General features: G+C 38.7%; 1 protein-coding gene across 1 annotated transcript in view; it reads right to left on the minus strand.

The window, feature by feature from the left end:
- SPG11 (SPG11 vesicle trafficking associated, spatacsin) overlaps positions 1–25,267 on the minus strand; it is an 87,932-nt gene that overhangs the window by 27,159 nt on the left and 35,506 nt on the right. Inside the window, 12 exon segments of the mRNA XM_080808204.1 lie at positions 8,947–9,054; positions 10,158–10,358; positions 10,980–11,252; positions 11,628–11,787; positions 12,955–13,063; positions 13,322–13,429; positions 13,432–13,526; positions 15,002–15,167; positions 18,145–18,211; positions 20,257–20,418; positions 21,410–21,555; positions 23,969–24,075. Of these exon segments, the coding sequence (XP_080664330.1) occupies positions 8,947–9,054; positions 10,158–10,358; positions 10,980–11,252; positions 11,628–11,787; positions 12,955–13,063; positions 13,322–13,429; positions 13,432–13,526; positions 15,002–15,167; positions 18,145–18,211; positions 20,257–20,418; positions 21,410–21,555; positions 23,969–24,075 (1,702 nt within the window).

The following is a 25,267-nucleotide window of genomic DNA, read 5'->3' on the forward strand; positions in this document are numbered from 1 at the left end:
CCATGTTGGGCACAGAGTTTATTTTTAAAAAAGATAGGCTGAAGACCTTAATAGATACCTCACCAAAGAAGATATACAGATGACAAATAAACATGTGAAAAGATGCTCTACATCATATGCAAATTAAAACAATGACATATTATAACATACCTATTAGAATGGCCAGAATTTGGAACATTGACAAAACCAAAGGCCGGCAAGCATGTGGATCCACAAAACTATCACACATTGCTGGTGGAGTACAAATGAAACAGCCACCTTGGAAGAAAGTTTGATGGTCTCTTACAAAACTGAACATACTTTTACCATTTGATCCAGCAACTGTGCTCCTTGGTATTTACCCAAAGAAGTTAAAAATTTACATCCACACAAAGACCTGCACACAGATGTTTAGAGAAACTGTATTTTTTTTTTTAAGATTTTATTCATTTATTTGAAAGAGAGAGAGAGAGAGCACACAAACAGGGAGAGTGGGAGAGGGAGAAGCAGGATTCCTGCTGAGCAGGGAGCCCAATGCGGGACTGATCCCAGGATCCTGGGATCATGACCTAAGCCGAAGGCAGACACTCAACCGACTGAGCCACCCAGGTGTCCCCAGAGCAGCTGTATTCTTAAGTGTGAAAACTGGGAAGAAAACGCTAAAAAGAAATGAGCTATTAAGCCATGAAAAGACATAGAGGAAACTTAAATGCATACTGCTAAGTGAAAGTAGCCAGTCTGAAAAGTCTACATTCCATGTAATTCCAATTATACCACATTCTGGAAAAGGCAAATGATGGTGATAGTAAAAAGATCAGTGGCTGCCTGGAGTTGGGGGTAGGAAGGGATAAATAGGTAGAGAATAGAAGACTTTTTAGGGCAGTGAGACTACTTTGTACGACATGAGAACAACGCATGTATGCCATTATACATTTCTCCAAATGTATATCCAAATATATATCCAAAGAATGCACAACACCAAGAGGAAACCCAAAGGCAAACGATGGATTAGGGGTGATTATTATGTGTCACTATAGGTGCATCTTTGGTAACAAATGGACTGTTCTGGTGAGTAATATTGATAATGGGGAGGCTCTAAATGTGTGGGGGCAGGGGATATATGGGGAATCTCTGAACTTTCCTCTTAATTTTGTGATTAACTAAAATTGCTCTAAGAAATAAATTTCTTGGGATGCCTGAGTGGCTCAGTCATTAAGCAACTGCCCTTGGCTCAGGTCATGATCCCAGCATCCTGGGATCAAGCCCCATACTGGGCTCCCTGCTCAACGGGGAGCCTGCTTCTCCCTCTCCAGCTCCCTCATGCTTGTGTTCCCTCTCTTATTATCTCTTCGTCATAAATGAATAAAATCTTAAAAAAAAAAAGATGGTGGCATTGGGCAGGGGGCTGTAGAGTGAAAAAGTACCAGGATCTGACTCCTCACTTAGACAACTGCACTGGCAAAATTCGTTCAATGCAATTATTTTGGAACTCTAGAGCCTGTTGAAGGCTTGCAAGTTCCAGAGGAAGACCTAGTGGAAGGTAAATTGTTAATAATCGTGGTTAATTTCAGTCCCTAGCAGTGGCAGCTACCCTCTCCCCACCCCTAGCCACAAGGGAGGCAGCTGTGCAGGTACATGTTCCTGGAGTAGCTTGCACACAGCTTGTAAGAGTTGCAGGCGCAAAAAGGAACCTATCCACCAAGTATCAAAAATTGGTGCTCTGATCATTGGTTGCTGCTTCTGACCATAGAGGTCCAGGCAAGGAGGTGGGCAGCCATTGTTTCATCTCACCCACTGTTGCCAGCCCCGCCCCTTCCAACTGAACGGACTTCCAGGAAATTTAAAGGGCTAGCACCAGGTCACTTGGGTGACTTAGTTGGTTGAGCGTCTGCCTTCGGCTCAGGTCATGATCCCAGCATCCTGGGGATTGAGCCCCGTATCAGGTTCCCTGCTCAGCGGGAGTCTGCTTCTCCCTCAGCCTCTCCCTCTGGCTTGTGCGCTCTTGCTTTCTCTTTCTCTCAAATAAAGAAGTAAAATCTTTAAAAAATAAAAAATAAAAATAAAGGACTGGCACCCTTTTCCTCACCACTCCCTTCGTTTTTTGATTTTCTCCTTTTTGGGAGCCAAACTTTAAAGATTAGGACAGTTAAAAACAATTTTATGAGCAAAATTAGAAAGTGACTGTGTATATGCAGGGAAAGGCTCAGAAAAGACCCAAGAAGACTTTAGGTCTACACTTCAAGCTGATCCTTGGCACAGAAATGACTTTTGCCTATCCAAAACCCAAAAATAATAAATAAAAACAATAATAAAAACTAGCAAACCTTGGGGAAGGAGGAGAATATGATTTCTAGGGTTACCACACTATTAGATCCAAATGTCCAAAGTTCAACAGAGAATCACAAGGTATACTAAGAAACAGGAAAATAGGGCCCATTCAAAGAGAAAAAAAAATGACAAAAACTGTTCCTAATGGCAGATACATAAGACACAGATTTTTAAACAACTGTTTTAACTAAAGAAGATGTAGAGAAAGTCAAGAAAACAATGTGTGAACAAAATGAAAATATCAACAAAGAAAGAGAAAATCGAAAAACAAACAAAAAATTCTGGAGCTAAAATATAAAATAACAAATGAAAGTAAAATTAAAATAACAAATTTACTGGAGGGATTGAAAGGCAAATGTGAGCAGGCAGAATAAAGAATCAGCAAATTTAAAGGCAGGACAATGGAAATTATCAAGTTTGAGGAAGAGAAAGAAGACTGAAGAAAAGCAAACAGAGCCTAAGAGACCTATGGGACATTATCAAGTGGACCAACATAAATATCATGGGAGTCCCAGAAGAAGAGAGAAAGGAGTAGAGAGAATATTTAAATAAATAATGGCTGAGTAAGTCTCCAACTTGTTGACAGACATAAATATAAACAAAATAAACATCCAAGAAGCTCAACAAACTCTAACAAGGTGAACTGAAAGAGACCCATAATGAGACACATTATAATGAAACTTTCTTTTTTTTTTTTTTTTTTAAAGATTTATTTTATTTATTTGACAGAGAGAGATCACAAGTAAGCAGAGAGGCAGGCAAAGAGAGAGAGGGAGGGAAGCAGGCTTCCCGCTGAGCAGAGAGCCCGATATGGGACTCGATCCCAGGACCCCGAGATCATGACCCGAGCCGAAGGCAGCGGCTCAACCCACTGAGCCACCCAGGCGCCCCTAATGAAACTTTCTTAAGACAAAGAACAAAAAAAGAAATTTGGAAGCAACAGGAGAGAAGTGACTGGTCACATGCAAGGGATCCTGAAGAAGATTATCTGCAGAGTTCTCATCAGAAACTTTGCGGGCCAGGAGACAGTGGGCTGATATATTTAAAGTGCTCAAAGAAAAATACTGTGACCAAGATTCCTATATCCAGCAAAACTATCCTTCAAAAGTGAGGGGAAAATTAAGACATTCCTAGGGAAACAAAAGCTGAGGGTGTCTTTGACCACTAGACTGGCCTTGCAAGAAGTCCTGTAAGGTAAAATGAAAGCACTTTAGATGGCATATGCAGAAATAAAGAGCTCAATAAACATAATACATGGGAAATTATAAAAGCCAATATTACTGTAGCAATGGGTTTCTGTTTTCTATCTGATTTAAGAGACTAGTGCATATAAAGAAAATTATTATATATTATTATTTATATATGTTATATATATAATATATTATTATTTATATATATATACATATAAAGAACAATTATTAGTATAAAAGCTGGTATGACTGTAACTTTGGTTTGTAACTCCAAATCTTGTTTTCTTCATAATTTAAGAGACTAATGCCCTGAAAGGAATTATTTATGTCTTGAGACACATATTGTATAAAAATATAATCTGGTGACATCAACAACTAAAAGGTGTGAGGTCAGAGCTGCAAAGAAGCACTTTTTTTAATGTTATTGAAGTTAAGCTGGCATAAATTCATGGTAACCAAAAAGAAAATAGCTATAGGATAAGCACAAAATGAGAATGGAATTTAAACATTTTATTAAAAAAAATCAACTAAATACAAAAGAAAACAGTAATGCAGGAAATAAGAAACAAAAAAGCTACAAGGCATAAAGACAACCACCAACACAATGGCAGAAGCAAGCTCTTCCTGGTCAGTAATTACTTAAAATGTAAATGGATTAAGCTCTCCAATTAGAAGACAGAGATTAGCAGAATAGACAAAAACACATGATCCAACCATGTGCTGCTGTCTACAAGAGACTCACTTGAGATCCAAAGACATAAACAGGCTGAAAGTGGAAGGATGGAAAAAGGTACTCCATGCAAATAGTAACAAACAAACAAACTTTTAAAAAGCAAGGGTGGCTATAGTAGTAACAGACAAAATAAACTTTAAACTTTGTCTTTTGTAAGAGAGAAAGAAGGAGATTAGATACTAATAAAATGTTCGACACAGCAAGAAAATATAGCAATTTTAAACATTTACATACCTAATGACACCATATATAAAAATTAAAATGGACTATGAACCTAAATATGAGACCTAAAACAATAAAAATTCTTAGAAGAAAATATAGGACAAAAGCTTCACAACACTAGATTTGGCAATAACTTCTTGGACAGGACACCAAAGGCACAAGTAACAAGAGAAAAATAGGCAAATTGACTTCATGAACACTTAAAATTGCACATCTAAAGACATTATCAACAGTTAAAAAGGCAATCCAAAGAGTGGGAGAAATTATGGGCAAATCATATATGATTAATATTTCAATGGGTATTTTCAATAATATACAAAATTCCTAAAAACAAAAATAAATAACAAATTTTAAAATGGGCAAAAGACTTAAATAACATTTCTCCAAAGATGATATACAAATGGCCAATAAGCATGAGAAGATGTTCATCATCATTAATCATTAGGAAAACGCAAATCAAAACTACAATGAAATACTACCTCACACCCATTAGGATGACTACTATTAAAAAAAAAAAACCAAACAGAAAATAATGGAGCGCCTGGCTGGCTGAGTCAGTAGAGCATGCAACTCTTGATCTTAAGGTCTCCACATTGGGTGTAGAGCTTACTTCAAAACAAAACAGAATACAAGTGCTGAAGAGGATGTGGAGAGACCAGAACCTTGTGGCAGTGTAAAATGGTGCAGCTGCTATAGAACACAGTATGACACTTCCTCAACATATTAAAGATAGTGTTACCCTATCATCCAACAATTCCACTTCTGAGAGGACACCCAAAAGAAATGAAAGCAGGATCTTGAAGAGATTATTTGTATACCATGTTCATAGTAGCATAGTTAAAATGTGGAAGTGACCCAAATATTCATGGGTAGAGGAATGGATAAGCAAAATGTGGCATATACATAAAATGGAATTTTTTTTCATTTGAAAGTTATTTTTATTGTGGAAAAGATCATATATGCAAAAGCATGCATAAAATATATCTACACCATTGAAGGAAAAAATAAAAACAATTTTGATGCTGAATATACACGGTGAAGAAATGGAACTCTACCAGTGCCTTAGATTACCCCTCCTGGACGACACTGCATCCCTACAATCTCCCTCCCAGGAGAAAATGTTATCCTGATTCTTTTTTCCTTTTTAATTTTTACTTAATTTCAATTAATCAACATATAATGTATTATTGGTTTCAGAGGTAGAGGTCAGTGACTCATCAGTCTTATATAATACCCAGTGCTCATCATGTGCCCATAACCCAGTTACTCTGTCCCCTGCCCACCTCCCCTCCAGCAACCCTCAGGTTGTTTCTTATAGTTCAGAAACTCTTTAGTTTTGTCTCCCTCTCTGGTTTCATCTTGTTTCATTTTTTCCTCTCTTCCCCTATGGTCCTTTGTTTTATTTCTTAAATTCCACATCTGGATGAGACCATATGATAATTGTCTCTGATTAACTTACTTCACTTAGCATAATACTCTCTAGTTCCATCCACATCACTGCAAATGGAAATATTTCATTTTTTATGGCTGAGTAGTATTCTATTATATACACACACACATGCACATACCACATCTTCTTTATCCATTCATCTATTGATGGATCTGTCTATGGAAAGGCCCAATTTGACTATTGTAGACATTACTGCTATAAACATTGGGGTGCAGGTGCCCCGTTGGATCACATTTGTTTTTGGGGTAAATACCCAGCAGTGTAATTGCTGGGTTGTAGGGTAGCTCTATTTTCAATCTTTTGAGGAACCTCCATATTGTTTTCTAGAGTGGCTGTACCAGTTTGCATTCCCACCAACAGTGTAGGAGGGTTCCCCTTTCTCCATATCCTTGCCAACATCTGTCATTTCCTGACTTGTTAATTTTAGCCATTCTGACTAGTGTGGGGTGTGACTGATTTGTATTTTCCTGTTGCCAAGTGATGTGAATAATTTTTTCATCTGTCTGTTGACCATTTGGACGTCTTCTTTGGAGACATGTCTCCTCATGTCTTCTGCCCATTTCTTGACTGGATTCTTTGGGTGTTGAGTTCAGTAAGTTCTTTATAGATTTTGGATACTAGCCTTTTATCATTTGCAAGTATCTTCTCCCATTCTGTTGGTTGTCTTCTGATTTTGTCAACTATTTCCTATGCTATGCACAAGCTTTTCATCTTGATGAAGTCCCGATAGTTCATTTTTGCCTTTGTTTCCCTTGCCTTTGTAGATGTGTCTAGCAAGAAATTGCTGTGGCCGAGGTCAGAGAGGTTGCTATGTTCTTCTCTAGAATTTTAATGGATTCCTGTCTCACATTTAGGTCTTTCATCCATTTTGAGTCTATTTTTGTGTATGGTACAAGGAAATGGTCCAGTTTCATTCTTTTCTATGGGGCTGTCCAATTTTCCCAACGCCATTTGTTGAAGAGACTGTCCTTTTTCCATTGGATATTCTTTCCTGCTTTGTTGAAAATTAGTTGACCATGTAGTTGAGGGTCTGTTTTTGGGTCCTCTATTCTGTTCCATTGATCTATGTGTCTGTTTTAGTACCAGTACCATACTGTCTTGATGATTACTACAGCTTTGTAATAGAGCTTAAGTCCAGAATAGCGATCCCACCAGCTTTGGTTTTCTTTTTCAACATTCCTCTGGCTATTCAGGGTCTTTTCTGGTTCTATACAAATTTTAGGATTATTTGTCCTAGTTCTGTTAAAAATGTTGATGGTATTGGAAAGATTGCCTGAACGTGTAGATTGCTCTAGGTAGCATAGACATTTTAACAATATTTGTTCTTCCCATCCATGAGCATGGAACATTTTTCCATTTCTTTGTGTCTTCCTCAATTTCTTTCATGAGTGTTCTACAGTGTTCAGAGTACAGATTCTTTGCCTCTTTGGTTACGTTTATTCCTAGAAATCTTATAGGTTTGGGTGCAATTGTAAATGGGATCAACTCCTTAATTTCTCTTTCTCCTGTCTCACTGTTAGTGTATAGAAATGCAACTGATTTCTGTGCTGAATTCCTATCTGAGTTCCAGCAATTTTGGGGTGGAGTCTTTTGGGTTTTCCACATAAAGTATCATGTCATCTGTGAAGAGGGAGAGTTTGACTTCTTTGCTGATATGAATATCTTTTATTTCTTTTTGCTGTCTGTTGCTAAGGCTAGGATTTTTAGTACTATGTTGAAGAACAGTGGTGATAGTGGACATTTCTGCCATGTTCGTGACCTTAGGGAAAAGCTGTTTTTTGCCAACATACAATGGCATTTTATTTAGCATTTGAAAAGAAGGAAATTCTACGTGGATGAACCCTGAGAACATCATGCTAAGTGAAATAAACCAATTACAAAAAGACAAATATTGTACAATTCCACTTATATGAGGTACTTAAAGTAACCAAATTATAAAAACAAAGAGTGGAATTGTGGTTGCCAGGAGCTTGGAATAAAGGAGAATGGGGAGTTATTGTTTAATGGGTATAGGGTTTTTACACATGACAACATGTGTAGGGTGAGGGGGATGGATGGTGGTGATGGTCGCATAACAACGGGAATGTATTTAACACTACCGACTGTATACTTAATGGTTAAAATGGTAAATGGTATGTGTATTTTGCTCCAAAAAGTAAGTCAAAAGAAAAGATATCTGGTAGAGCCCCAGCCATGGAAAGTGACAGACTAAGGAAATTAACGTTCCTCTTTGTCGTGATTTTGAAACCTCGGGCATATTTGAATAACTGACTCAATATTTTCAAATAATGTAACTTTTAAACCTTCATTACAGTTACTGATTGAGAGCAAAAGCCTAAACTGGGGTTCCACTGTGGTATGTTTATTGGGTAGAACCAGCATAGTTTTGTCTCATTTATCATAGAGCTCTTGTAGGGTAGAGAAAGCAAAAGTGCTAAAACCCAAAGCAGAACTAAGGCATATTTCTTTTGCTTCCTTACAACTTCCCCTTTTCTTCCACAGGGTTAATTAGTTCCACATGATAAATAAGGCCTGAAACAAGCATTGAGTAGGTCTGAAATTGTCTGAAATTGACCACACAGTTCAGCATCATTTCGGAATGGGACCATAAAGATGGCTGATGAAAAAAGCCATTATTGTCAGTCACCGTGAATAAAGAAGTATTAAACACCCTTCACACTCAATACTGAGTTATCTTAGAGTGGCAAAATGTGGCCCATGAGGAACCACCACGTTGCTCTTAAGCATCCACTGCAGGTCCTGGTAATCCCTTTCCCACTGAGCTTGGCTGCAGCTCAGGACACTGATCAGAATCAGCACTTCAGATGAAACTTCTCTGTCATGTCTGGCAACTGAGGTGCTCTAGGCAAAGCCACAGTAACTCCTGTCTTCCCTCCCCACCTCTGGAACAGTACAAATGAGTTAGTTTCAATTATGCCACATCCCAGCTGCTTGCCTGTTGTCACAGCCTGACTACTAGCAGGTAACAGGCCACTCTAACCAATTTCAGATCAGTGACAAAGAGCAGTAGAGTTCCAACTTACAGTTTCAAAGCTCTTTTGGAACTCCAGAAGTTTAGCTTCGGCTTCCTTATAATTCTTGAAAAACATACACAGTTCATACAACTCCATCATCAACAGTAGTGGGGAATCCTTTGAGGAAGAGTTAGAATGAAATTACAAAATCGTGAAGTTGATCAATAGTGTTTTCTCAATGAATAATGTCAATGTAAGAGAAGGTTAAAGTAAAAACACAAGTACTACTAATAATAGTATCATTGAATTAAGTCATATGTTAAAAAGAAAGGAGGTTAAATTTATATTACTTTTACCTTTTAGAAAAAAGATATTTAGGCCAGGCACACCTACACAACAGTCCATTTTCTGTTCTATACATGGTCCACAGCATGTGAGCTGGAGACATTCCACTAGATGGTGCTAGGATACCTCTACATATACTCCCGGAAAATGGGCTCCACTGAGCTGCAAACCTACTGCTGCCTGTGGCACTTCTATCACTTTGGTGGAAGCTTTTCTGTCAGAAGACAGGAGTTTTGGAGTGAGAAAGTATGCATCTGAACTAGAAACACAGTTCTTTACTCTAAAATGAGGATACGGGGCGCCTGGGTGGCTCAGAGGGTTAAATCCTCTGCCTTCAGCTCAGGTCATGATCCCAGAGTCCTGGGATCGAGCCCCGCATCGGGCTCTGTGCAGCGGGGAGCCCGCTTCCCCCTCTCTCTCTGCCTGCCTCTCTGCCTACTTGTGATCTCTGTCAAATAAATAAATAAATAAATAAATAAGAGTAAATAAATAAATAAATAAATAAAATGAGGATACTACCACTTCATAACATCCTCAAATAATATACATAAAGTTCTTTGATAAAGAAATGGTAGTTCTGTTATCACTATTTGTTGTTGGATTAAAAAAAAAAAAATCAAGGGATGCCTGGGTGGCTCAGTTGGTTAAGCCGCTGCTTTCGGCTCAGGTCATGATCCCAGGGTCCTGGGATCGAGTCCCACATCAGGCTCCTTGTTTGGCAGGGAGCCTGCTTCTCTCTCTGCCTCCGCCTGCCACTCTGCCTGCTTGTGTGTGCGCGCGCTCTCTCTCTCTCTGACAAATAAATAAATAAATAAAATCTATAAAGGAAATATTAAAAAAAAAATCAAGAGATTAAAAACAATTGAAAAAGCCAATGGGGATATTCTGAAGCAACCCTTTTAAACACAGGAATGAAATGAAGTGACTATCACTACCTTAAAGAAAAGCTGGAAACCTCTGATGAGAGTTTTGCTCTTCTGCCTTGTTAGTAATGTTCTCCAGATGACTGACAGGTCTTGAAGGTCCCATATGTGCTCTTTCATTGAGCCCTGAATGTGTTCTGTTGCTTCAGCAGCAATAGTGTCCTCCACAGATGTGACGATCCAAACACAGAGACAAGGAATAGTACTGGCATCCTGCCGCAGGATAAAAACTTTTCAAAAAAAAAAAAAACAATTGCATCTGGATCACCTGACAGAGGGAGCTGGGGGCTCCCAGCAATGCTAGAATCATGGATGGATGTTTCCTGTTCTGAACAAGTCATCTCAATACATTGGTTAACCTAGCTTGAAAAGCTTCCAAACACGGAATAAACTCTAATGAACAACCAAGGGACGACTATAAACTGTTCTGCAGAGTGTAATCTATCCAAAGATCAAGAGACCGAATGGGTATATACAGAAGTTGTGGAAGTACTAAGTATAAGAAAACAAGACTGCCTTCCACAGCAAAGGTCAAGGGACTGTCTAGAATATCCCACTTCTCTGCTCAGAAGGCAGGGTCCTTTCTCTAGGACTTCCAACCAGGAACCAAGGCTCGGACCACTTCGGTTACTGAATATTAAGGTACAAGGAAGTGTAATGGATGGCCTGGAGCCTAAGCTGGAAAAGCACAAAAGTGACAGTGACCTTGAAAACACACACTGGAGCCTCCCTATCATTATCACCCCACTTCCTCTCCGATGATCAGGCTTCCCTGTCCCTTTCCACTTTTTCTACTGCTCTCTGGGTTCTTAATTTCGGCTTCTCATACCCTACCTGGAGACAGGAGGCCAGGACACTAAGGACAGGGGCCCGTTGTTTCACTGCTTCAGCGAGGAGCCAGCACCAGGAGTCTGGTTCCTCTGAGCACTGGAGCAGAACTTCAAATAAATCAGTCATCTCTTCTTTGTTTTTCTGGAGCTCCTGGGGGACCCTGTTGCAGACTGGATCACTGTCCATTTTGGAGTTAGACACTGAGGTCAAGTTCTCGAAAGCCAGTCTTAAATGGTCTTGAAGGACAGGACTGAAATACTGAAGGAGAGATTTCACCTAGAAAACATATTAGATATTTAAAAAGACCAATTTCATCTGGAGCCGAAAAATGTTAAAGAAAAGCAGAGGCAAAATTGTCCTTTCTCACTCTGAACCGTGTGCGTGGGAAGTGACCGTATCATTTTACAAAGTTTTTTGCTGCTTTGGGGTGAATTTCCATATTTAATCTGGAGTTGCAAAAACTCTTCCCTCAGCTCTTTAGTATGAATGACTAATCCTCTGTCTGATGCCAACCCACTGAACTCTCAGTAAAAACAGTAATATCACATAAAACAAAAGCCTAGATATACACAATGGAAAGAACACTTTGTGTCCTCTGAGAAGCCTTCCAATTTTCTCTTCTTGAATAGTTGGCAACACACAGTGGCTCACCTCCTCTGGGTGATAGTTATGCAGCTGGCTATGGATAATGAACTGTAACCAGTCGTTTGCTTCGGCACATTCTCTGAGGTAAGATGTGCTCAGTTTCACATTGTGAAGCCTGCAGAACTGTACTGCTAATGCCCATTGGCTGCTAGATTCACTAGATAACCTGTAATTGGAAGTTGGGGCAGTAGAGGGAAAAAAAGATTGTTAAAATACAGCTTTCATTTAAATGGAAAATAAGTAAAAATTAAACAAATTTAACTGCAGTATATTCTCTAAAAAGCCTTACAACAATACCATGTGTTTGTTAGGCTGCTCTGGAAAATAAAGAAAAAAAGAGGGCTCTTACATCCATAATGCATAAAAGCTTTCTTAGCATACTGGCAGAATGCATTCCTTTAAGTATGTATCCACAGAGAGATATATTAGCTATATACCATCTTTAGGAGAATTGAGTAAATAGTCACTCAAGAAATTCTGAGTGTTTAATTGTTTGCATGATTCACTTTAGAGTATCAGAGCCCTGACAGGTGCTTGGGCTTCCTCAGGAAGGGGGGGCGGGTGTTCTTGTTTCTGTTCATAGCCAGAGACTGTTGAGAACAGAGTCACCAAGAGCCAGTACAAGAAAATGGTGCATTCCCAGGGTCTGGAGTGACTAGGTCACCACGGGTGGCATAGCATAGATGAAAGATGTCATCGATGTGTAAGTAGAGGGGTTTTTCTGGACAGATGGTCACCTCAACTTTCATTATCAATTAACATATGTAAGTAAGAGAAAATTAAAGACCTCACTTAGAATCAAATTTGTGAGATCCATCCCCCATCTTCTTCTCTCTTTTTTCTTTTTTATAGAGAGAGAGCAAGAGAGGGGTAGAGAGAGAGAATCTTAAGCAGGCTCCATTCCCAGCACAGAGCCCAATTCAGGGTTCAATCTCACGACTCTGAGATCATGATCCAGGCCAAAAGCAAGAGTTGGGAGGCTTAACCGACAGAGCCACACGGGTGCCCCCATCCCATGTCTTCTAAATGATTTCAACATGTAACACCTAAAAGACTTCTCTGACCAGCTGGGCAGTAAAGGAGACAGAGCTCTTCCCCATCTCTTGGAAACTCTCTTTCCAAAAAGTGAATAATTATCTGCACCCTCCTTTTACTGATGGCAAGAAGCATTTAAAACTCAACTGTCTGGTTATCAAGTGTCTGCTATATGCTGGCTGAGTAAGAAGCCCTGAAGGGATTGGTAAAAACACCTGAGTTGTTGGAAGAAAGACTACGCAAATACAGTTTGGAAGAAAAAAGCTTGTTGGAAGAATGAGGCTGCAATTCAACAAACCTCTTTATTTCCTGCTGCTGGATGCTGTTCCATATACCTTCTTCTAAGAGAATAAGCAATTCCTCTATGGTGGCCTTTTCACCCACAGCCAGTTTAGATAGTTTTTCAGCTGTAAGAAATACAAACAATACAAAATAGTCAAGAGAAAGGGTCAGGAACTCTTCTGTTCCAAGAGTGTGGCCCAGGGCCATTTTGGAATCTGATTAAAGGGTCTAAGAAAGTGAGATAAAGTGCAAACATTCTGCAGAGAAAGGAGGAAAGGGGAAGATAATTATTTCCTCCCCAACCACTCACAATCTGATACTTTAGACCTATTCATCCCTTGTCCTCTAAACAAAACAAACTCCAGATGGAAAAGGCACTGTACCTAGAGACTCTCGGATATAGCTGGACCGAGCATCTTCGTTTCTACACTTGCAGCTCAGAATTATATTGGCCACTTTCATATCAACTCTGAGCTTGAGACTGTCGAGGCAAGCAGTTCTAAGAAACAAACACAGGCAGCTCCTACTGAAGGTACGTAGAAGGAGGAGAGCCCTAAAACATAGGCTTCATTACCTACTTGCTGGATTCTGAAAAAGACAGGAATTAAAATAACATCAGAGAACTGTTTCTCACCAGGAAAAGCAGATGGAATTACACAGTGCTACATGGAGTGTCAGACACCTGTGATTTTTAGCTTCCTCTCCCCTCCCGTTTTGGGGCCCTGCACACATCCATTTAGGTTGCTGGTAGGTTTTGTTTGTTTGTCTGTTTGTTTGTTTTTTAAGATTTTGTTCATTTATTTGACTGAAGAGAGAGATCACAAGTAGGCAGAGAGGCAGGCGGGGGGTGGGGTGGGGAAACAGGCTCCCTGCTGCGCAGAGAGCGTGATGTGGGGCTTGATCCCAGGACCCTGAGATCATGACCTGAACTGAAGGCAGATGCTTAACCTACTGAGCCACCCAGGTGCCCCGGTTCCTGGTAGTTTTTAGTTGCCTCCATAGCCCCCCATTGTCTTATATTTAACCTCATAAAACACCCGCTCATAAGCCAAATTATTCTTGCTTCCAACTTCATCCAGGGAACACGGAACAGAATTACAGAAAGACTGCCAACTTGTGATCCTATCAATTATGAGTATATATGCAAACCACCAGGAAAATTAATGCTAATTAAAGTTTGACATCACATATGTAGTTTTATATGCATAGACATATTTCAAGGAAAGATGCATAAGAAATTAACCATGTTTATTTACTATGCAGAATAAAGAGAGGAGACTCAGGGACTTTTTATCTTTCATTTTTTCACCCTTCTGAATTACTTGAATATTTTATCACTAAAGTGCACTACTTTGCTAACTACGAAACAAGCCAGTAAATAAATTAAATCTATATTTAATTCTGTGCTTTATAAAAGTGAATTATAAAAAATAAAGATCAGGGCGCCTGGGTGGCTCAGTGGGTTAAAGCCTCTGCCTTCGGCTCAGGTCATGATCTCAGGGTCCTGGGATCGAGCCCCGCATCAGGCTCTCTGCTCATCAGGGAGCCTGCTTCCTCCTCTCTCTCTGCCTGCCTCTCTGCCTAGTTGTGATCTCTGTCAAATAAATAAAATATAAAAAAAAAAAATAAAGATCTTAAATACAGAATTCACATCTTGTTATACAATTCCCTCTTAAGAGTAATTGCTAATATTTGGCAAGTTCCTGGGTCTTTTTTTTTTTAATTTAAAAGATACTATTTGTATCTTTTAATTTTAAATTTAAATTTAAATTTAAATCTTTTAATTTTAAAAAGATACAAATAGTATCTTTAAGTATTACTTTTTTAAAAAAAATTTATTTATTATTTATATGAGAGAGCGACAGAGATAGTGAGAGAAAGGACAAGCAGGGAGGAGAGGGAGAAGCAGGCTCCCTGACCAGCAAGGAGCGTGACATGGGGCTTGATTCCAGGACCCTGGGATCATGAGCTTGAGCTGAAGGCAGACACTTAACTGACTGAGCCACCCAGGCACCCCAGATAGGTCTTTTATTTAGAGTACAAATTATGTTTTAAATACTCACAGCTGCTTGGGAGTCTTGCTCTTGGTTAATTCCTGGACCAGAAAAGTACCAAATGCAAATGATGGTCGTCCGTGTTGTAAATAATATGCAAAATTCAGACGTTCCACTATAGCAAATTTATTAACCAGGTCAGGGCTAGAAAAATGTGGGAGATGACTCACTGCATCTAGGGGGAAAGTGAAGCAATATTAGTCCTCTGCACCTCACCATGATTAATTTCAAATCTGCACATGGAAAACTTAACTCTGCAATGGTGAAAGAAAACCAGTTGCAGGACACCTGAGCAGCTCAGCTGGTTAAGTGTATGACTCTTGATTTTGGATCAGGTCATGATCTCCCGGTCATGGGATCATGGGATCAAGCCCCGTGTTGGACTCCATGCTCAGCAGGGAGTCTAGCCGAGATTCATTCTCTTCCCCCCCTCCCCCGCCCCCCCCCCTCCCCTCTGCCCCTCCCCCAGCTTGCACATGCATTCTCTAATAAATAAATAAACAAATCTTAAGGGAAAAAAAATGGTTGCCATAGTCATTTTGTACCACTGTGCATTACCCTGAACCACCAAAATATAATAGTTCACTTTAATGTGTAGAAGTAGCCCATTTGATTTTTAAAATTTATTTATTTTAGAGACAGAGCATAACATGTGGGGGGAAGGGCAGAGGGAGAGGGAGAGAGAGAATCTCAAGCAGAATCCTCACTGAGTGGGGAGCCCAACACAGGGCTCAAGTCCACAACCCTGAGATCATGACCTGAGCTGAAATCAAGAGTCAGATGCTTAACTGACTGAGCCACCCACCCTAGCCCCCCATATTATACAAAAGTATGTACCAAAGAAGCTGCATAAAAACTTATAAATTATGCTTTTTCCTCATTCAACTTGTTATTATATATGTCTTAGTTCTGTACTTGATGATCCTTTAAGTCACAATGGCAATAATCCTTTAGCTCTAACATCTCTGCTAAGTATCTGCAAAAGGAGCTTTTTAACTTATTCATGGAGCCCATTACACAATGAAATCCCTTCTCAGTATTTTTATGAGTCCTCTATACACCAGGGCCAACTCCCTCTACCCTTCTCTGATACACAGTGTAAGAACATCCTTTTCTCCCTAGTAATGCCCTCCTCAATTTCCTTTTGTTATCATTAGCTATACTTTCTGATGTTGTATTCACAGCACCTTATTATCTACATGATGGTACCACCTTTCTCAAGCCAGCAGAGTAGCTCAGTTTAAAGTTCCTCTGTGCCCTTGAAAATGGCAGAAAAAAACATTTTTTCCTCTCTTTAGAGAAATCTGAAGTCAGAAGATATTCTGGATGTGATAAGTTAGTATGAAAGAACTCCTCCTACCAACCCCTAATCTTTAATTGCCTCTTAATCACTCACTACCTATTAAAAAAAATGAAGTAACATTTTGAACTGTTAAGGAACAAGTTCTGGAAAATAGTGCATCTGCTTTTATTTTCAAAGTTCAAAGCTTATTTCTGAAAAAAGTTTTATCTTCCTGTGGCATTCCAAGGATTTTTTACATTGTGACTTGGCTCTTAAAAAAAAAAAAAAAAAAAACTTGAAGAGTTGAGGTGTCTGTCAACTTAAAACTTCCTGCTATTACTTAAAAGTACAACCCCTTTGAGATTAAAAAATTGTCACATGCCTATATTTGTAAGATCACAGTGACTCTGGTAACTTGTTATTACGTATAAAACTGTTAGTTCATTCATTAAATATTTGCTGAGTACATGTAAAGTATATAGGATTGCCTGGCTCCAAATGAGCTAACTTGAGTTTCTAATTCAAATAAGACTCCAATTTTTAAGCAGTTGGAGGCTAGTATGGAAAGCATATATAAGAGAAAATTCTACCCAAAGGGAAATTTTTCTCCAGCCTGTCAGAGAAGCCAAGTCACTTTGCAGTCACCCTACATCTCTTTTCAATGGTAAGACCATATGAAAAAATAAGTAAATATTATAATTAAAGACAATTCTCCAATTTTATAAATGCATATTATGTTTTCATAATTGTTTCATTTACTTTGTGCTTTATTTCCTCAAATATGTTTTAAACTTCTAAATACCAGGCAGGGAATACATCTTCAACTTCCTCTCTGTTCCCCAAGTGTACCTGGTACAATGCTCATTTTCCAGAAGGGGGTCAGGACTCTGGCTAAGTGTTAAGAGCTGGAAAAGTGTTAAAACAGGACAGGGGATTCAGTCTACACTCTAGTAGTAACTTCACAGAGATTCATTATAAAGGGTATTATCACTTGAAAATGCAATACATAGTACTACTTTATCCAGCCCTCAACAAGTATTTATTGAACATCTACTATAGGCTGGCACTGCACTGGGCCCTGGAAACTGGGTAAATTAAATCTTTTGAGATTTGAACTTCCAAATTTGTGAACTCACAAATTAGAAAATCCATTTTTATGCATGCCAGTAAATAATTACAGGGTATCCATGACATGTGAAGTGCTCATCTGAAGCCTACTTCCGAATAATTTCAGCAGAGGCACCACAGGCGCCATGATATTAAAGGCTAACTCTAAATTTAAAAGTAAAAAGATATAGAAAAAGTTGAGCTTAAGATTGGCATAAAAAAAAAAATCAGAGAAATGCTTATGGCCTAAAGAGAACAGCAGTGTGTACGCATCTGGGGCTCACCATGCACCAGGAACTCAAGAGCTTTTTAAATGCCTTGTCTCCTTTCATTCTCAGGTAACATGTGAGGTGGGCACTATTCTTTACCTCATTTTACAGGAAATTGAAGACAGGTTAAACCACTTACCCAAGGTCATACAGCTATTAGATGGTCAAGCCAGGATTTGTCTAATGCCTACACCTACGCTCTTAACCTTTATTAATACTATACTGCAAACCAACAGGGATTTGGGAAAAGCAAGAAATTTAAGCAGACAGGTACATCTTACGTTTCCCAGCAAGATCAGCGTTAGTGACACACTACTTTTAACTCACGTTTTCAATTCAGTCTCCTAGAAAATGTTTTCCATTGGAATGCACCTTCGTTTTTGAAATGGAAAGCAGTGAAAAAAAAACTGGATTGGTTTTACAAAAATTAACTTCTACAGTCAACACTGCTGAAATACTTACTTCTAAAACCCTAGGTGCCTAGAATGACTTACCTCCTATAGCCAGCGTGTTGGCACACTGCCAGCCAAACAATCTGCTAGGGTCAAAGGGCAACAGTGACTGAAAAAGCAGAAAAGTCAGAGTTAAAAGTTAATTGACTCTAAAATAAGTAAATAAAATTATAAGAAAAGACTTCACAACTAGTCTGCTTCCCTTCTCCAACCTCATCTTTCTGGACATAAATTCTTTGAATGCAGCTTCAAAAAAAACCAAAAAACAAAAAAACAAAAAACAAAACAGAAAAACCCTGAGTGAATGAGACACTTTCCTATTTTAATAAAAACAGAACCAGCTATGTTCCTTTTAAAGACTCTTCTCACTTCAAACTATGTCTGGAAAGTGTACTCTCTTGGTTGAAGCAGCGTCGATGATAATGTAAAATCGACTTCTGAAATGCTTTTGGAATCCAAACCCAAGAGAAATAAGAGACTAGACAATGTTACCATGTAAACAGGACAAGGTGAGCTAAGGCTGGTCTGGAAAGGAAACAGGGAGACAAGCAGATCAAAGATTAGAGGAACGTGATGAACAAATCACCACCAACAACAAAGAAAAAAGAGTGGGCTAAGGTTAAGCAAGTCAGAAAAGGTTTGGAAGCAGGGAGCCGTGGCTGTTTGAAATTTGTCTAGGCCAAAGACGTAGCAAAGACGATAAGCAGATGGTAGGAAAGATAAAGGAGAAAATAAAAAAACCTTTAAGTCATGATTTGGGTGGCTAACGAAAGAGCAGCTTTGATGTAAAATTATGGGAGAATTTATGATCTACGAAGGATGACTTTTCATAATGTAACAGGACTAAAACTGCATCGGTCAACTTGAAAACAGAACAAAGAACAACCTGAAACCACTTATGTTTTAGGCTGATTGAATCCACTTTAGGTAGTGAAACTGTTTTATACGTTTTTATATAATCCAGTTGTATATAGTTTATAGTGGTGCTACTGGTCTGCAATGAGATAAGAAGCTTGCAATAAATTTAAATGCTTCCTGCTTCCCGAGTGTCTTGCTACATCACACACACACACACACACACACACACACACACACACAGAAAGCCTGCCTAACTGAAAAGTGTACTTATAGAAAAGTACACTTAAAGTGTACTTAAAGTGTACAGACTTATAGAATAGTGCAAGATCCTAATGTCCTCACATACCAGCAACAAGCAGTTCATGGACTGGCAGCCATCCAGGGACATTTTTGAGTAGAACTACTCTATAAATTAAGGACTGTTCACATTAGAGAGATTTTGTACCTTTGTAGATTATAGAACTTAGGTTGAATTAAGGATACTGTGGGAATATGTGCACCCAGAAGAAAAAAGCAAAAGCCCTTTGAAGTAAGAAATGAACAAAAGAATGTGTTCATCATGGAGGATCTGAATAGGTTTCAGGGAATCTGAATTCCTCTGAAATAGAAGCAAAATTATACACATATGTGCTATTTTTCTGGGAAGAAACTCCTAACTCGCTTACATTCTTAAAGAAATCTCTGTCCTAAAAGAGGCTAAGAAATACTGATTTAAATAAACAAATAGCCCTATTCACTGAGAAGAGAGAGAATTTATCAGTAGTAGAATGAAGTGGCAGACAGGCATGCTGGCCAACTGTCCGTCTGCTCTCGGATCCCTTCCCGCCTTTCTCTCCTTCTGCAGAGAACTGCATTTCCCAAGCTCATCTGCCCTTTGGCTACCAGACAGGTTCAGCCAAGAGAGACAACATGGGAGATTAAAGGTGGGAAGAGGGGAGAAACCAGAGTATTTTCCTCCTTCTTTGTTTTCGGGGCTATCTCCTCCAGGTTCCAGGCTCACCCTGTATGTTTGTTTCCAGCTCCCATTAGGCTGACTGTGAGTTTAGTTCTCAGAGACAGCCAGGTCCAGCTTCTGGGTTCTGATAATACTATTTTCTTGCACCGTTCTTGCAGCTTTAGGGGTGTTGGCGGCCTCCCTGTCAGTTTTTGACTTGTCTCACCATCTCATGCTTGGATTCCCCATGCTGCTATGACTGTGTAAGTAACTATCTATGTTAAATGTCCTCCACGTGAGAGACCCAGAGTGGGTTTCGGTTTTCCTAGCTGAACCCTGACTGATATTCCTAAATACTGTACCTGAATAAGGTGGTAAAGTGTAATATCAGGTGGCAGAATATTAGAGGCAGTGTACTGTGGGAAGAGAGAAGTTTTTAGCTTGGGGTAAGGAGTTAATGCCATCTTCAGTAACTGGGGATCTACTTTCTTCAAACAGGTCTCATTTTCATCATTCTGAACAACCTAAATAGAAAGACAGATGACATGATACAGTGCAAAGTTCTTCTCTTCTCCAAATTTGTCTTTTCTTCACAAGAGTGAAACAAGATTAGCTTGAAAAACTACATGGTAGTGAAAAAGACATTGGTCAAGGAGTTAGACGCCAATAGTTTTAGTTCAGTTTCTAAGAAAAACTAGCTGGTGACCTTGGGCCAGATATTTAACAGCAAGCCTCAGTTTCCTCATCTACAAAATTAGGAAGTTCAACTGGATAGTGGTTTTCAAACTACATGTGAAAATATTGTTTGAAAAAAGCCTCTGTTACTAAAATATTTAAATAGCAAGTAAATGTTTTTAAAAGAAAAAAACTACTAGACTAGATTACTTCTACCTAAGTCCTTCTCTGTCAGCTCTCAAGTTATTCTATGACTAATTTCTGATAAGTGATTAAAAAGAGAGGTAGAGATAACCACCGCAATAATCTGGAAGAGGTGGTATTATATTAAGCTATTATCAGTAAGAAGCTTTTAGAGATTAGATATTAAACTGCATTCTTCAGTTCTCTGTAATGAGATGTTCTGTGTACTTTCAAAAATGCAGAGATGGGCAAGTTTCCACTGGGTCCCTCAGAAGAATTCATACGGATAGCTAAAAAAAAAGATTTCCTTTTTGCCTGAGAGTACAAATAGTACAGAATAATTCCCAAGCCACACATCTAAAGTATAGTTACTCCGAGGAGCAATCAGATCCCGATTCTATCCTGAAAACAAACCTGAAGTTTACAAAACAAAGGAAAAAAAAAAAAACTCTAGACAGCAGATTAGTTCCTTTCCAACTTAAGAGAATATAATGCAACATTTAAAACTCATCCTTGTTTTATGCTCTTTAATAAAGTGAAATATTTATGTAAGTGGTTGTATTTGAATATGAAAGGAATCTAAAAGAGCCATAGATATTTCCACTAAATTTAAAATCAGTTTTATTTTACCGTAATTGGTAAAAGTGCTATCCATACCTGGCTGACACCCCCAGGGGCATACATTGTGGTAGCAAGGGCCAGGAGAGTATGTCCTTCCAATAGCATACTGCTTACACTGGCCTGGTTGCTGGGAATCAATATCTGAGCATTTGCAAGGCTAGCATGGAAGATCAGTTTGGGATCTGAAAAACAAGAGAGTAGGTTTTTCTCCTTAAGAGAAAGAATTACATAGTTCTGAGGAAAAAGATGTTTAACTCTATCTAAGAAGGACTTTCTAAGATGAAAAGCAACAGGAAAACATCATAAAGGGGGGGGAAAAAAAGAAAGGTTTGTCGACATAAAAACTTCTATTCAGACAATTGAGACAAACAAGTGTTGAAACAGACAAACAGAAGAAAACTGACAGGTAGTAATGAACTAGGGGCTAAATTTTAACAACAGGGGCGCCTGAGTGGCTCAGTGGGTTAAGCCTCTGCCTTCAGCTCAGGTCATGATCTCAGGGTCCTGGGATCAAGCCCCACATCAGGCTCTCTGCTCAGCGGGGAGCCTGCTTCCTCCTCTCTGTCTCTGCCTGCCTCTCTGCATACTTGTGATCTCTATCTGTCAAATAAATTTTAAAAAAAATTTTTTTAAAACAACAAATTAACAGCAAATGAGAGCCTAAGGATTAATGTCTTCAGCAAAGAACTCACACAAATCAATGCCCAAAATACTGACTCTAACAGAAAAGTAGACAAATAACCATTTACAAAGGAGGAAATATAAATGTTTGACACATAAAAATATGTAGTTCATCAGCAACAGAGAAATGCAAAATAAAATAATATTTAGATGCTGTATATTCCTTATTGCAATGATTTTTTAAAAATTAACATCCTCAAGGACACAGCTGGTCAGGGCACGTAGAAGCTGGGACTTAAAATGCTCTAATTCTCCTGAAAAGCAATCTGGCCTTACAGCAAAAACCTTCAAAATGTGTATAACCTTTGATCCAGTAATTTCATACCCAGGAATCTCTCTGTACTAAGGAAATAATCTGAAACAAAGACAAAAATTCTTTGTTTAAATATATACAAGACTATTTTTCATGATAGAAAAAAACAGAATAGCCTCAAGTGTCAAAAAAATGAGAGAACATTAGTTAACAGTACATCCATATGATGAAATATTATGCAGACATAAAACAGTCTCTAAGAACACAGGAAAATTCTTGTAATTACTACATGAAAAAAGCAATATATAAATACATAGAGTATCCCCAGTACTTGGAGACTGTCACAATGTGGGAGCTTAACAAATATTTGTTGGATGAATGAAATATAATGTATACCAGGCTAAAAAAAAGTATAGAGAAAAATACCCAGAACAAAATACATTAAAATATATCAGGAGTTGCCTGTGGATGATTAATCTACCTCGGCTAGCTGCCTGAGGAGTTTTATCTTCTAGATAGTTGTTCATGGCTTCCAACTTTTCTTTACAATGAACATGTGTTATTTTATAATCAGCATCAAAAAAAAAAAAAAAAAGAACCCAATCCACATTATGAAAAAATTTTTTTTCTGGGGAAAAAACCAGGAATTCTGTAAAAGATTGGCTGTTGATATTTCTTGCGGGTGTAGTGGCTCTGCCCACCCCTTTTCTGGAGAGAATCTCTGGAATAATACCAGCTAATCCCTCAAGCGGGTGGGTCACAGGGCTTTTCTGATTCTAACTGGAGCAAAACTCTCCTTCAGGAGTTTACTACAGAGGACACAACAATCCCACATACATCGTGGATTTTTTTTTTTCTTTCATATGGAGTTACTTACTAAAGGATTCAGGGCACCTGGCAGACTGACCATTTTTTCACAAAAAAAGGGTATCTGTCTACCAGAGAGCAGGAATTCAGTCTGTGATAAACTGGTAAGATGAGAGATGTCCAAAGACAACAGAGCATGAGGCTGAGGGGGAGGGGAACACACACACACACACACGCCCTCTGGGCTTTTCTTGCCTGGTGAGAAGGGAACATTCTTGGTCTTCTGCTTTTTTTTTTTTTTTTTTTTTTTTTAGATTTTATTTATTTATATGACAGACAGAGATCACAAGTAGGCAAAGAGGCAGGCAGAAAGAGGAGGGGAAGCAGGCTCCCCGCCAAGCAGAGAGCCCGATGCAGGACTCGATCCCAGGACTCTGAGATTGTGACCCGAGCGGAAGGCAGAGGCTTTAACCCACTGAGCCGCCCAGGCGCCCCAGTCTTCTGCTTCTTAAATAAAACTTGAGCCTAGGTTATACGGTCAGATATTTGTCTACAGCCAAGTGATTTATTTAGACCTCACAAATTAAATGCCATTCAAAAGACCTGTTATTTAGGGAAAAAAATTAAAAATAAAAAAAGATTGATTTATTTTAAAAAAAGAGAAAGAGAGCATGAGTGAGAGGGGCAGAGGAAGAGGAAGTGAGAATCTCAAGCAGGCTCAGTGTTGAGCACAGAGCCTAATGGGGGCCTTAACCTCTAGTCCCTGAGCCAAAACCAAGAGTCCGACGCTTAACTGTGCCACCCAGGTGCCTCTAGCCAAAGAAATTTTTGTATTATAATACAGTACACCATACCTGTTAAATTACTGGAAACTTGTCGACACTGAACTAAAAATTCAAACCAAGGGTAAGCTTCATGTAATTCTTTTTTTTCCAAAAAGGGACAATTTGAAGGACTAAGTCTGTATATAAAACCAAAAAACAAATTCTGGTTAACATACAGGGTAAGACAATTATAACCATGTTTGCTCAGATGATAATGAGCATTAAAAAAGGAACTTTGGAATTAAAAGTAAATACAACATTATATACTCCTTGTGCTGTGCTTTATATATTCCTTATGTTCTGGAAATAGAGAAAAATTTAGAGGCAGATAATTTTATTTATAATGTGTTTACTTTCATGATGAAATTTTACCAAACTTGTAAGATTAACAGATACCTTGTCCTTTCAGATACTTTATATTTTATCGTATTTTCTAAAATTTATTTGAGAGAGAGAGAGAGAGGGCATGAGTGAGGGGAGCAGCAGAGTGAGAAGCAGACTCCCCACTGAGCAGAGAGCCTGATTTGGGGCTGGATCCCAGGAACCTGAGATCACGACCTGAGGCAAAGGCAGAGGCTTAACTCACTGAGCCACCCAGGCGCCCCCCTATTGTATTTTGTTTATAAACATCAAAAACTCTTTAGCATTTTCAAACTTCAGAGGTTTTTGAGAAGTTTAACACACTGCAGAGAAGCTAGGACTGAGGAATTCAGTCTCAAAATATATCCTCTGAATATATGACTTTTACATCTTCTCTTGCCAGTAGCTTTGGAGAAAAAAATTTCTGTGTCTAAGTAAGCCTCAATGGTATGAACCAGAAAAACATCATCTGTTGGAATTCCTAGTCTTTAATACACAAAATAAAAATAAAAATGTTCTCATTAGCACATTAAGTGTGGGCTCTGGAATCAAACCTAAGTAGAATTAAATCTGGCTGTGCTATTTCTAGAACTGTGCACCTCAAGAAAGGCACATAGTCTCTCTCAACACTAGTTCCCTCACCTGTGGAATGGAGATGGGAGTAACCACCTCATAGGACTTCTGTGAATATTAGAGGAATTAATGCACAAATGCACATAAAGCACTTAGCCTAGTGCCAAGATCACTGTATACTCATATATTAGAGACTACAATTTGTACTACTAGTCCAACAGTAATTCACAGGGGCCACATATGACTTCTGCAGGTTGATCTTGGCAGGTATGTACTGATGTATATTCATCTATTTAAATATAAACTGTAGAGCATATCTAACACACCTTGTAGTGGTTATGAACTCAAAGTTGTTTAATATTCATTTGTCTGAGAATGAAGGTATCAAAGAACTCC

This window comes from Martes martes (assembly GCF_963455335.1).
Source record: "Martes martes genome assembly, chromosome: 7".
Classification (NCBI taxonomy): domain Eukaryota; kingdom Metazoa; phylum Chordata; class Mammalia; order Carnivora; family Mustelidae; genus Martes; species Martes martes.